At 42.0% G+C, this 14,271-nt stretch overlaps 1 protein-coding gene across 3 annotated transcripts in view; it reads left to right on the top strand.

The window, feature by feature from the left end:
- LOC126406327 (arginyl-tRNA--protein transferase 1) overlaps positions 1-14,271 on the top strand; it is a 69,324-nt gene that overhangs the window by 24,075 nt on the left and 30,978 nt on the right. For all 3 annotated transcript variants that reach the window (XM_050070534.1, XM_050070532.1, XM_050070535.1), the window contains exon 8: positions 7,932-7,964. In XM_050070534.1, the coding sequence (XP_049926491.1) occupies positions 7,932-7,964 (33 nt within the window). The remainder of the gene's footprint in view (positions 1-7,931; positions 7,965-14,271) is intronic.

The following is a 14,271-nucleotide window of genomic DNA, read 5'->3' as shown; positions in this document are numbered from 1 at the left end:
ATTTAAACCAGCTCAGTGCAGAACCTTTTAGGCCAATTAAGTGATCCAGTCTCTGCAGTAGAATTTGATAAGTGATATTATAAAATATAAACACACACTTCCATTTCTCCACTTTATATATGAATAAAAGAGGAGAAAATAAAGTCTAGTCAGGATGCAGAACTGCTGGCCATTCTCGCTAACCTGAGAGGGCCCTTTGTCCCTCAGGGCTGGAAAAACAACCTCCTCCTCCTCCTCCACCCTCCTGCCAGCAGCCCTCAGTAAATTACTGAATTCTCCAGCTTGTAAAAGTAAGGTAATTAATAAATAATAAAAGCTGTCAGATTGGGCAGACTGTGGCAGATTCTTTCCTAGTGCCATAACACTAGCTCTATTAAAGGGAATGTGTGTTTGTGTGTATTTGTATGTGCTTCAGGTTTATAACTGTACTGGGATCGGATGGGTTCAAGAACTGGAGGAATAACTTTAAAAAGAAATAAAAAATGAAAAGGCGTGGAGCTGCGCAAACAACTCTGCTGTCTGTTTGGTTGCCAGAGTTCTTTTTTTTTTACTGATGGACTTTCCAGGTTGGATACTGTTTGAATGTAGTGTAAGAGCACAGAGTGAATTAAGGTGAGGTTAATTACACCTAAAGCCCATTTATTGTAATTTACCTTGACATCTCTACCATAGGGAATGGTATAGAGAAATGATTGGAGTCCAGATTGTAACAACACTATGTATTAATTTTGACAGGGTTTAATTAAGACGATAATATGCACAACTTATGGATTGACACATTTTCTATGCTTCATGTAGATAATCTATAGGTCAACACAAGTCAGTTTCTGACAGACATAAACATCCTCCTGGTATAAGCTTTTGTAAATAGCTTATTTTGTTAAAGGAAGCCCCCAAATTATTTATTTATCAATTACTCACCCTGTGTTACGTTGGAGAAATTCTTGATGAATTGAAGTCATGGGAGGCCATGTTAAACAACAGCAAAGCTATATTTGATATACTGTTTGATATAGTTTTGTTTGTTAAACATGGACCCCTTTAACTTCAATTGATCAAGATTTTTTTTTCCTTTTTTGGATTTGTTTACCATGATGGCATGTGAGAAAATCAAAGTTTCCTTCAGAAATTCAACATCACAGGAGGTGAGTAATTGATATACAAATGATTATTTGGGGCGTGAAGTGTTACTTTAATACCAGAACTGAACTGGAGATGCTGTGCTGTAATTTGCACATGGTCATCCCTAATTGTTCCCACTCAAACAAACTGGACGTTATTATATTCCCCTTAGTTGGACTCACTGCTGTGACATCCTCTCCTGAGCAACTGAACACTGCTGATTTTATTTTCTTGCCCGTCAAACTTCTGGTTAGCCTACTTCTCTTCCCAGAAGCTCCGAGCCCCCCCCATTGTCCCGTGGTATTCATAAAGAAATGGGAAACACATTGTTGATGCGGTGATGGCACATTTTGGTGCCATGCCATTCTATGCCTGCTGCTGCTACCTAGGAAGTTGGGTCATTTAGTATTTGTGGAGGTATTTATTAATCCATTAAAGTTTTACCTAGGGACAGAATGTGGAATAACGTCAGGCTGGCTCAGAGCCAGTCGATAGGAGAGATTGTGTGTGTTTGTGTTTGTGTGTGTGCGCAAGTTCAATTACCCTGCCAAAATTGCACTACCATTAGACAGTATGATGTCCTGGAGGGGAAAGGCTTTGTTTGTTTAAGGATGTATGCATTTCCTGTCATACCATGACTGGAAGGGAGCCAGACGTTATTCCTTCCACATCCAATCATGGTTTCCTGACAGACTTGAAGCACAAACTTGCAATTATTTAGACACACATGCACACACACACACGTGCACACATGCACACTCTTACTCACACTTACTGGTCTTAACTGTTTTGCTGAGCCGTGACTCTGAGTTCCTGCACATGTGGCATTCATTTTCAGGAAAACAAATCCTGTTAAATCTGTATTTACTCTTCTTGATGGCCAGGACCTTAACCAAGACACATGAAAAAAAGGGGGGGGGAGTATATGGAAAAAGCTGCGAAATGGCAATAAAATTTGTCAGTAAAAATGAGAAATGAATGAGGAAAATAACTTTTGGCACAGATGAGCTTGATGCTATTTGCAACACGGTTATGCACAATAATGAGAGATTCAATAAAACCTTCTATAAGCACCATTCCTCTTATGTCAGAGCTCATAGTATTTGGTTTATATTTACCCATTGATCTGTGCAGCAGGCTAGGTTCTGAACTAAGCAATGATCTGGTCTGAAAAGGTCTGGTGAAGAGAGAAAGAAATCGGTTGTTTTTTATTGTATGTGAGAGTGAATACAGAAACCTTGTTGCTAAAATAAGTCCAGCATTTGAGCAAGTAAGAGCACAATGACGAGAGGTCTAAGTAGCAATTAGGTTTAAGCAGATGCATGTGTTTATATGTGCTGTATGTGTGTGACTGAAGACACTACAGCTTGTGTGTGTGTGTGTGTGTGTGTGTGTGTGTGTGTGTGTGTGTATATGTATGTGTGTGTTTGAGACGGCTGCTTGCCCTTCTAATCGTACACAGATGAGTGTTTACTATAGGAAAGGGAGAGTTAGAGAGGAAGTGATGGACTCCATGTGTTGCAGATGAGAACGTTCCAGAAGGCACTCTGGACACGGCTCCGTTTACAGGCATGTGCGTTGTTGTATTAGAGATACAGAGAGAGAGGAAGCTGAGATTGTATTCGCATGTTTATAACCTTGCTGTCTTCATGCCTGAGTGACTGGACCTACACATTAGACTGTCTATCTCCTGCCGAGTCTGTGCGTGGTAATGAGCTTTGTCTGTTTGTTTGTTTGTGCGTCTGTGTCAGCCTGGCAGGGACGTGTGGTCTGTTGTTTGTCAGTGGCTAGAGAGGGGTCAACCCTGCCAGGCTCCAGGAGAGCGGCCTCACCCAGCCAAGCAGGGCTAACACAGCCATGGAAAGCTGCTGCACTCCTCTGCTCCTTCCTCTTGGTATGATTACCCATCAGCCCCCGGATGAGTGCCTAGTAAAGGCGGTAAAAGGGGGAATGAGGAAGCTTGAAGCTACATCCAAGTATGCATTTGCATACATTAACAGGCTCTAATGCATAAAAGTTCACACTAACTCATCTAATTAAATTAATACAGCGTTTGCTGCAAGGTCAGTTGGAGATTCACAGTTACACACACACACACAGCAGTCAGTGTCATAGCATAGCCTCTATAAATGATGTCATCTAATAAGTGCAGCTGTTGTTCTGTTGGTAAAACATTTAGTTTTTTTTCTTTTTGTGAGGTTTGAACAAAAGTTTCATTTGTGCCTTCCAGCAATATTACACATTGGGAGGCTTTGCTGTTGGTAATTTGTTAACTGGCAGAGCAGTAGTCACTGCAAAGTAAAGAGGGGAAAATTACACTTTACTGGCATGGTTACACAGGTGGGGAACTTGATAAGTATTTTTTTGCATGAGCAAAGATCATTATCAACTAAACAGATGCAGTCACTACAGTTTCCACATAGGTAATGGAAATTGTAGAATGTTTATAACATACTCCTGTTTAGCAGGTGTCTAGCATGCCAGTGGATTTGAATTTAAATAGTATGCAAATTATAATTTCATGCAGTGTGGACAACACATCTCCACTTTCTCTTTCTGTATAAAAATGAAGCCAAAAAACCCGAATACAGCCACTGTAATCCTGTTTGTGATGTAATTTGGAACCAGACGCTGCACCGTAGTGATATCTGTGGTATCAAGTTCCTGCCCATGCACCCACCTTATCAATCAAGAGCAGCGCTATTGATTGTGAGCACACCGATTGGCACACACAGTTGTCAATTATGATGTCAAACCCCCTTTTTATAGCATCAAATAACTAATTAAAACCAAACTTATTGGTAAAACAAGCACTTGAACATACATACAGCAGAAACCATCTTTGGGAAAAATGTATTTATTTTTTAGTTTTTAGTTTGGGCCATGTCCCGTCGACTGACATAAACTGTACAGCAGTCAGTCACTAGAGAGTGATAGATATGTTTTGACCAAGCGGCAGCCTCCAGGGCTGAAAAATGAAGCCAATATGGAGGTGCCAAAAACTGCAGTTCTTTGAATGGCCACATGAGGCTGGCTCCAGAAGCCAGTCGCCCCTCATAGACCCCAGTGTTAAAATGAGCAACATTACAGCAGAAATAAACATGTTTACAGCCTGGTACAAAAAATGGTTATGGTCTCCATTACCCCTACATGACAGCTGCACGGGGGGTGAATTTTCTTTTTTACAACTCACCCATTTACATTTTATTAAGGCTTAACATTATGCATAATTAAGGGTGGGCTGTCTGTCAATAGTGTCCTTGGCTTTTTAGTGAGATCCACCTGGTGAAGATGTAGGTTCAAGGAGTATTTCAGTAATTGCATGTAAAGATATTGCAAGTACCATTGGCCTAATGATGCAGGACAGTGTAAAGTTAAATTGACATTTTAGTGACATATTGTTGTGTCTGAGCAATTCTGTCCTTCCCCTTTGCTCCACTCTGTCCCAGTGTGAGGTTGAGACAAGGGTAAAGGCAATGTGCTGCATCTTGTTGAAGTATTCAGCACTGCAGGGTGCACTGTTTGTGAGACTTTTATAGCTCAGTACAACAGCTCTCAGCAAGAACTGCATGCGTTGTTTTTTAGTTGGGTTGATTTTGAACTCTGTACACTCGCTGTCTTCTTCCACGATCCTCATATTTTATAGATGTACTTATTTTTTCGACTGGAACTTAACTAATATTTTGTGGATTTAGTCATTTTTATGACTGGAATCCAACTCAAGTGGGCGACTTTGAAAGGTAGTGAAAACTGTTTGCTTCAGGCGAAGGTAAAATAGAAATGACAGATGACAGTGCATCATTCTGTAGCCCTTCTCTGCCAGAACATCCCCCGTGTTGGAGAACACTGCGTTAGTGTCATCAACACACACACACACACACACACACACACATCAGCTGTGGCAGACAAACGGAGAAACACACGCTCTTTTGGAGGAGTTCAGCATACTGGCGGGATTTTGAGTTGCATCTAAGCCAAGACTGTCCCACCCAGTGAACCATGCCTTCAGCAGTCATTGCTATTACTAGCTGTACTGCTGTGCACACACACACACACACACACACACACACACACACACAGACAGAAGATGTTGGTGCGCTTGTGGGAATTTCCAGTTACATATAGGACTTATTAGTTTTAATATGTAGGAAAGAGGGATCTCCCTCCCAGTATGGGGCTGTGCATAGCTGCTGTATGTACCAAGATAAATTTGATTCATCCATTTATTGAGAGAGAGACTGTGAGAAACTGGTCTTATTCCAAATACAAACAGTCATGACAGAAATTAAAGATGCGGTAGGCAGTTTCGTCATTGGGCAAAAAAACAATAATAACCCTTGAGTATATTGTTATAAAGTTGCCCAAGAAAAAAAGATAGACTTCTGCACTGCCTTCTGGCTAGCCAGTGACAGGAGACTGACCAACCACAGGTCATTTAGCCAATAGGCTGTTCTACTAATGCAGATACACATGCATGTCCGTTCATATGGTGAAAACCTGATTCAGTGGTGGNAGAACAGCCAATAGGCTGTTCTACTAAATGACCTGTGGTTGGTCATTTAGCCAATAGGCTGTTCTACTAATGCAGATACACATGCATGTCCGTTCATATGGTGAAAACCTGATTCAGTGGTGGAGAATGGTATCTAGCATTGTCTTGTTTAAAGAGAGTCTGAAAATAAACACAACAGCTGAATTTATTTTCAAAGCATGGGACAGGAGAAGAAAAATAACCTATAACAGATAAATGTCTCAAATCTTATCTTGATTTATTTAATTTTGTTTATTTGTCTGGATACAGGATATATATTATTAGTTTATGAATTGGATCAATTATGTATTTATTTATGTCTGTTACAAATAGAACTCTGTTTTTGTTTTGTTTTGTTTTGTATCTTTGGATCTGTGTTTTGTTTTATGGTTAGGTGGCTGTGGGTGTGTTGATAGGTTGGTATATATCCTGGAGTATGATTTATTTGTGGGAGGCTTATGTGTAGATATTGTGCTGTCCAATGAGCCGGAATGTTTGTTTTGTTGTATTTAATGTGTCTGTATAATCCCATGTGGGATGGGTCATGTAAATGTCCAGACACGAAAATAAAATAATCATTCATATTCATTCATTCATTCATTCATTCACAACAAAACACCTGTCAGTATCGGCAAAGCATTTCAGAGATGGACAGATAATAGTTCAGCCCTCTGCTAACCAGAGCTAAAGTCCCACAGCTGTGGCTAATTCAAGTTAATTGTTATGTAGCTAGCTAGAGCCTCGAATCACAACATGTCCTCTGCCTTACTCCCTGCCGCTATGGACTACTTCACCGAGACGAGAGCAGGCAACAGCATTCCGGAGATGGACCTTTAGTCAGTGGCTGTAGGAACTTTCTGTTGCTGCCGTTACACAAGTAAGACCCACCCTGCTGTGACACTCGATGCTGGTGTTTGTGCTGGCTGAATTTGAGTTGCTACAGCCACTGACTGAAAGTCTGTCTCCATAGCTGCTGCCTGCCCTCTTCCTGGTGAAGTAATCTATATTGTGCCTGAAAGTGTAGTGGAGGGACAGCAGGTAGATGTGCTAGCTAGGTAATTCTCGTCTCATTTTTTGTCGATAAACAGAGTGAGAGTGAGTGGGCAAAGAAAGGATAAGCGAATGTGCTGTGAGCAGCTCTACAATGAAATATAATTAAATAAATCAATGTATGGATGTAATGTATGAAGTATGTGCATATGTCCATGCCACTCTAGTAGGAGGGGCTTAGGACAGAGAGGGGAGAGCTATAGGAGGAGGGTGTATTTTCATATTCTGCCTTTTGTGTGTGTGTGTGTGTGTGTGTGTGTGTGGTTTTTCTCAAAAAGGCATACCCCAGCTTTAAATCATAAGTGGCAGAGAAGTTAGAAAGCCTAGAGTCAGGGTTTGAATGAGGGCAAACAAATACATTGTTATTGGAGCCACTGGTTAATAAAGAATGTCATAAACTAACCTCCTATTTTATGTGTTGTTTTACATAGTTCATATCCCCCTCTTGTTTATTTAGTCCTGTCTGAAACTTCCCCATTATACGTTTATGATACTTTGGTGCTATTCTAGACTTTCGTCCTGCTCACCAGACAGTGGAGCCAACGTCGAACATATCTGCAAATGAAAGACACAGCTGGATTGTAGCATTTCCTTGTGAAATATGAACTTGAAACTGTGGTGTGGCGCATGAGGGTGAGATAGACCGAGCAAACCAAAAGCTGTCCATCACTGCTCCACTGTGGCCGTGCTGGTTCTCATTATAGATGGGGGTTTTGGCTCTAGACGTGGAAGCGTGCTACGTTTGTCTTCCAGTCCTGCAGGTCAGCTCGTCTGTAAACACACTGCTCTCAACCCTGGCGCTAAAAAAGAAGGAGCACAGGAAATAGTAGAGAGAATGGAAGAAAGATTTTAATGTTTCCACAGACATAAATTCCCCCAGTAATTGATATCTCATGCACATTTAAAAGCTTGTTCAGAGGTTGGCTATTTTGACGGCAGCGTTATTTAAGCTGTCATTATGTCCTCTCTGGACTGTGAGCTTCAGTTGAAAGACTAAATGTTTTCATTTGTGTAAATACAATCTTCCTTTTATGTCCCTTTGTGAATGAGGGGGGGGGGCTGCATTCGATATGTGACACCTGAGTGAGGAGAAAACAGGGAGGGATAAACTATAGGACAGCAGTGGAGACGTGTATGGTTTTCATTTGTGCTTTTTCAAAAGAGTGGTTGACCCAGAGAACTAACTGTTTTTCTCTCTGTCCCCCCACCCTTCTGCCTCCCTCCACAGTTCCGGAGATTTCTCTGTGATTCACCACTAGAGGTATGTATTTCCTTTGGCCTGTTGACAGTTTAATGGAACCTCTTTTGAAATGTCCCTATTCATCAATATGTGTTACCTGTAATGATTTAAAAACCAAGAGAAAGTCCTCCCTGGTGAAATTACTGTCACAGAGATGATAATCATTTGAAAAATGTCCAGCGTTTCAGTATTTAGTTTTTTTCATTACACACACTCAAGAGGGGATAAATGTACACTAGTTCCTCCCGTCCAGCACATACCTATCCAACCACCTTTGCTCTGTCTCTTCAAGAGCCCTCCAGCTGGATTGAGGGGGGGTTAAGGGATTCAGGAAGGGGGTTTTGTTTCATTTCAGAGGGGTTTTTAATTTAGGCCTGTCTAAGTGAAAGGTTGTGTCGAGGGAGGAAAACAGTGAAATGTGGTGTCCAGATTGCGTTGCGACTGTTCAACACAAGGTCTTCAGACCAAACCTTTCCTGTGGCCTTCACAGAATGAGACATATCACTGCTCTTCACTTTGTGTGGTGTGGTATAGATTACAGGCTGATCAGGCAGCTCGGAGGGCATCAGTTTGGGACCTAACAGACGACTATCGGCCTAGTTAGCAAAAAGGAGTAATTATTTAGGCACCATGGGAAGTTTTATATCAGCGTCAGGTGCAGTGATTAATACAATCTTACTGCTGATCCATTTGCTTATTACATTTTTAGATGCTTATAATATGAAGGATATTGATGGCATCTGGATTGGGACTCACTGTTAAGCTTTGGTATTCTCTGTGGTCACTGAGTGAGACGTAGCTGCAGCCAGGCATCAATGAGCACTTAGCAGGCCCGGTGAGCTGCAGCCTTCAGAAACACCAGTGGACCTGTTGGGTCAGGACAATTACACCAGCAATTAGACCCAGGATGGGTACTTATAACAGCCGCTTTAATGGGATTGAGGGCCAGGAGCACACAAACTGACTAACACGGAGACACACAAACACAGTCACCCTGTGTTGCCCCCGTGGGCCCCCTCAGGTCTTCACTAATGAACATCATTAGTGTTTATAGGAAACAAGCTTTTATCACCTCGTCAAGGCTGGCGGCCAGGCACACTGAATTACACAGTCCTGCACACATACACACACACACACACACACACACATGTGCACACACTTACTGTGGCACACTGCCTCACATATCTTTCTGCCTTCACTGTCCTCTCCTCTCAGACTGGTTCAGGGGGCCGTCTCCATTCGCTTGGCCTACTCTCACCCAACTTGTTTTTTTTATTTCTTTCTCTGATCTCCCTCCCTGTCTTCTCCTGTCTCTCTCCAAATGCTCTCCATTTCAGAGTGATTATGCGTGGCTTTCTGCGCTACCTCTGCGTGTCGGCCTCCATCTGTCTCCAATCAGAGCGCTATTAAAATACACACACAGACACTCACCACATGGACCTGCATACTGTGTGGTTCATCAGCTCACATGTAAGCCTGCATTTATACAAATGTATGCAAACAGCGTACTTACAGATCCAACTGCGGCTAATTAGGGCCCAGGTTGTCCGACTTGTTTGTTTGTTGCTGTGTTCCATTTCACCAAAATTGCAGAGGATTCATGCTGAAACGCAGGTAATTAACATCAGCTGTCTCTGATTCCTCTGCATGTTTTAGTACATTTACGCACACAAGCTGACGCATAAACACACTCCTGCAGTCTAATAAACAGTGGCACATCAGTACCTGCAAGCACGATGAGCAGCAGTCATGCAGGTGTCTGTCACTGCACTTGACTCTGGTGAGGTCTAAGTGGCATGTGCTGGAGAAACTCAAGGTTTTATGAGCTGTGTGGGGTTCGTGCACTCATTCTGTTTCTATTTATTTTTCTTTACGGCCTCCTTATGTGTCTAACCAAGGGGCAAACACTCATTAACAGGGGTGTTGGCCAATTAGTCACTACGTTTTTTTTATGGCCACACTCTAAAGCTTTCTCTCCGTCTGTCCTTCTGTGATTTGGTTTCTCTTTCTTTTCCTGAGAAGGAGAGAATGAGAATTTTCATTATGTTAAGAAACAGAGATACACATCAGCAGGGAATGCACCAGCTGACATACCATAGTAGTGAACACACAGGCTCTACTGTATACACACCTCAGCTGTAAGCCAAAAACAGAAAAGTCGACCAGCTGTGTCCACTGTAAAACAACAGAACAACTCTGTAAATGAGTTCATTAGTAAAGTTAATTCCACTTTGTCCTTTTGTAGCATGGGAGAAGTAAGTATTTTTGTATACTGACAGTAATGGGTGGTCATGATGTGAGTTATGCTACACCTGCAGGCTGCTTGCAGGACTTACTCTGTGCATGTTTGCGGTTGTGTGGAGATGCATATTTGAGATTTGAAGACGGAGAGGGAGACTTTGAAATGTGTGAGTTCAGCATCTGTTGTTGGTCAGTGTCAGAGTCATAACAGCATCATTACTGCAGAAGGTCTAACAACTCTGTGTTGCAGATTTGCACAGAGTTGATGGTAAGCTGAAAGAAAAAGTAGTGTCATGGTACACCTTCACGCTTCACTGATTTGATTTCCGCCCAAAAGCAATTAAAAAATGCAATGCAAATAACTTTAATAAACATTTCCAACACAGTTGAAGTAAGAAACCACACGTTGCAGTATTACTTCAAAGTCAGGTTTTTTAACCACAAAGGGCTAATAAATAATGCATGCAAAATAAATACAAGAAAATTTAGTACAAATAAACATCATAAATAAGAACAAATGAAATGAAAATTAATGGCCCTGACAAACAAACAAGAAATTGTAAGTGAAACCATGCTCATCACAAATATATTGTGTAATTCACTATTGTTGTAAGGAAACGGAATAAACTCAAAGCTATTTCCTAAATCTGTTCTTCAGCTAACATCTGCCACATCCTCTAAGCACAAGCCAAGCTTTTGTCCGTTCTCTTATTGGAAAACAATGTTCCAAACAACTGCTTTGATCAGACGCTTTGTGGAGTTTCATCACATTGAATGGAACGTCACTCTCATTGTCCAAATTGGGACTTTGGATCAGTGTGTTAAACAGAAAACATAGAAACGATTCTTTAAAAGGCATTAATGCACTGCAGAATCCTCCTATGGGCCACCAATTGGTCCACTGACTTTTCAACCACATATAATAATGTCCTTTAAGATGTTTGATGCTACAGGGAAAACATCATCAATAGCAGTGAAGGACATTTTCATTTCAAGCTAAAAAAAACTGGAACGAAATAGTCTGGTTTTCTGTTTATTGTTTGGAGATGCTGTTAGTATGGTAAAATGATATGGTAGAATAATCATACAAACTCAGTACAAACAGTTTTGTCAGTATATGATCATAATCTCATTCAGCAATATATTTTATTGTATTTAGATACAACTTATCCCTGGGCTTTTAGCTGTCAAACTGTAAGACCATTTTTACGTCCAGATTAGGCTTATATTTGGTTTGGGATTTGCTAGAATAAGCAGTTTAAAGGGATACTTTGCCAGGTTTCAACCAGCATAGCAGTGTGGGTAGGGTATGTAAATGAGCTGTGGTAAACTTCCCTCCATCTTACCAGTGCCTAGATCTCTCTGCTCATTTACAATCTGTTTGCTCTAACTACAAATGGTACTTCCCCTGTCTGAATGCCTGCCGCCATCACGCACACAAAGAGTATAAAAGTGAATTGAGAGAGAGAGCCACCCCTGTCTCTCTTTCTCTGAAGCTCCAACCAAACTCTGATCAAACTGTAAAACTAGGGCTGATCAGATATAAACCAAAAGTCTGTTAACGTTTTGCCTATTTATCACCTGAAATCTCTTCAGAAACATATTTTAGTGCACTGTTTAGCTGCAGTGTAAGAATTTGGGGAATTGTGCACCATATGGTTTCCTTTACATTTAAAATGGAGACTAAAAAGAAATTGTAAATCTAAGCAATGCTTATTAGATATGAACCAAAATTCACTTACTGCGTTGCCTGTTTCTGGCCTCAGAAGTTTTCAAAAACATATTCATGCTTACTGTGTAGCTTAACAATGAAGTCATTTATTAGCATCAGGCCCCCAGGAAGTGCGCCAGGCCTTGAAACAGTGTCCAAACAGTGGTACTGCAATTACTGAAGTCCGTCACGTGATGCCATTGGGCCCAAGGAGACTTTTTTCCATAGACTTACATTGGCAAAGAGATCACCATAAATCAGTGGATACTTTTTTTTGAGCGTCACAACCCCTGTGAAATTACTTATGCCACCATCAAGATTTATTTAGTTGGGTTCAATAGCATTTGTAAAGTCTAAAAATATCAGCCTTGCCTTGTTGGGCCCAATAATGAGGAAGCAGTACTGATGATGTAAGTAATTTCATACCCTGAAAATAGAGCTTCTTTGGCTATATGCGCCACCGAGGAACTTTCATAGGAACGAACAGGGCACTGCTGCCAATGCTGTATCCAGGTCTCTTAATACATCCATGATTACCATCCTGCTGCTGGGTTGTTTTCAGACAGGCAAGTTGCATAATGTTACCCACAAGTAGGGGCGTCTATTGGTCCAGTGTGGTGTTTTCTACCTTTTGAGCAAAAGCTAATCCCACAGCCCTCTTTCTTTGTTTCTCTGGTCATGTAGCACCAATTTCAAAAGTATTTGCGTCTTTCAACTGCACAGACAGCCCAGCTTTGTGAAATACCATCTTTCCAGAGGTGAAATACTTCTTGAACAAATTACAACAACTTTAAACAACCACAGAAAAGTGTCTCATACAAGGTTTCTGTTTCTGCCGATTTTACGTTGTTGAAACAAATAGTCAGTGCACCACCTCCCCACCTTGTCGAGACACGCACACCGCTCACACGGCCCTGTATTTAGGCCATATGAGAGCGATTTGGGGCTGCAGGGGAAGCTCTGGGGTGGTTTGAAGTGTTCCAGAGAATGTTTAGATTGTTGTCACAGTGGCAAGGACACAACCATTAAGCTGTCGTCTGAGGTGAGGCGCGGGTCAGTCAGACAAGATCGGCCTTGGACATGGCATGAACTCAGAAACAAAGACGCTAACTCAGACAGACATTACTTCTTTTGCACAGGCATTGCTCAACCTTGTATACTCGAGGTAGGGCAAGAAAAAAAATCTGCCTCTCTTATACACACTGATCACCTCTCGCTCTTTTCCTTTTACTTACAACTTCTAAATGACACAGAGGGGCCTCCGACAAAGCCTCCAGTGTTTCTGGGGGAACCGGTGCCAAGAAATAACAGGCTGCCTGCTTTCACAGACGGACAGATCCCCCAACCTCAGACACACACACATACACACACAGCTACATAGAGTGTAGTGCTTGCTCCAGATGTGGTGCCTGTCACCCTTCAACACCCCCAGCTGCCCACCAAAAAACTGCATTTTTTTTATTTGAGTCTTCCCTCCCCCGTTTTTGCCTAAACCCACATCATCTTTATGTCATATCATATATCATATGCCCTCTGATGTGGGGGAACATTTAGACAATTTAATCATCCCTTCCCACCCAACTACCCACACACACACAAAAGTAAATGGACTCTGGTGTATATTGTGTCAGACAGGTAATCAGACCTGAGTGTTCGAGGGGCCTGAGCGAGGGGGGGATATAATTTTATTTTTACTACGCGCTCTACTTGAGAAAACCTTGCATGGTGGTAAGGAGGAATGTGGCACACAGTCACCCCATTGGTGATGCTCAGCTCTGTGGGGTCACAGAGCTGCAGGGAGTGTGTGTTTGTGTGTGTGTGTGTGTGTGCCTTGTTTTTATTTGGTCAGGTTTAATTTGGTCAGAGTGTGGGCCCAGTGGCGCGATGGATTAGCCAGCTAGCTCTCTCAGTGTTGTGATAACTAGCAGCGTCTGCACTACTTAACTAGGTCCAGATGAATGTTGGTGAGGAGAAGGATCCTGTTACTCGTGCATCGAAGAAAGACACACACACAAACCAATACCCTGGCTTACCATTGACTTTTAACCTTAACCCCAAGCCTCTCGTCTTAAGCCGCTGTGATAAAAGCAGTAAAGTGACTTGATTGAAAAAACCCAGCATGTGGATCCCTATGAGAAACGCAACGTGTGTCGAACACTTAACTGTTTTATTAATGGGGTAGACTCAAGCACGCGGGTGTGCTCCAACACCCACATTCTTTCATGCCACATGGAGAGAGCAGACACAGACATATAGGAGAAAGCTTGGCAACACTCCACCACCGCCTGGTGAAATGGATTTTGCTCACGCAGGGTCTTTTATTAAAAAGTCCTCTCCTGGAGTGTTTCTGTGGCCAGCCCCCCCCCCCCCCCCCCC

This window comes from Epinephelus moara, chromosome 19 (assembly GCF_006386435.1).
Source record: "Epinephelus moara isolate mb chromosome 19, YSFRI_EMoa_1.0, whole genome shotgun sequence".
Classification (NCBI taxonomy): domain Eukaryota; kingdom Metazoa; phylum Chordata; class Actinopteri; order Perciformes; family Serranidae; genus Epinephelus; species Epinephelus moara.
Note: the sequence above shows the minus strand (reverse complement) of the source record. Positions and strands in the feature narration are given on the sequence as shown.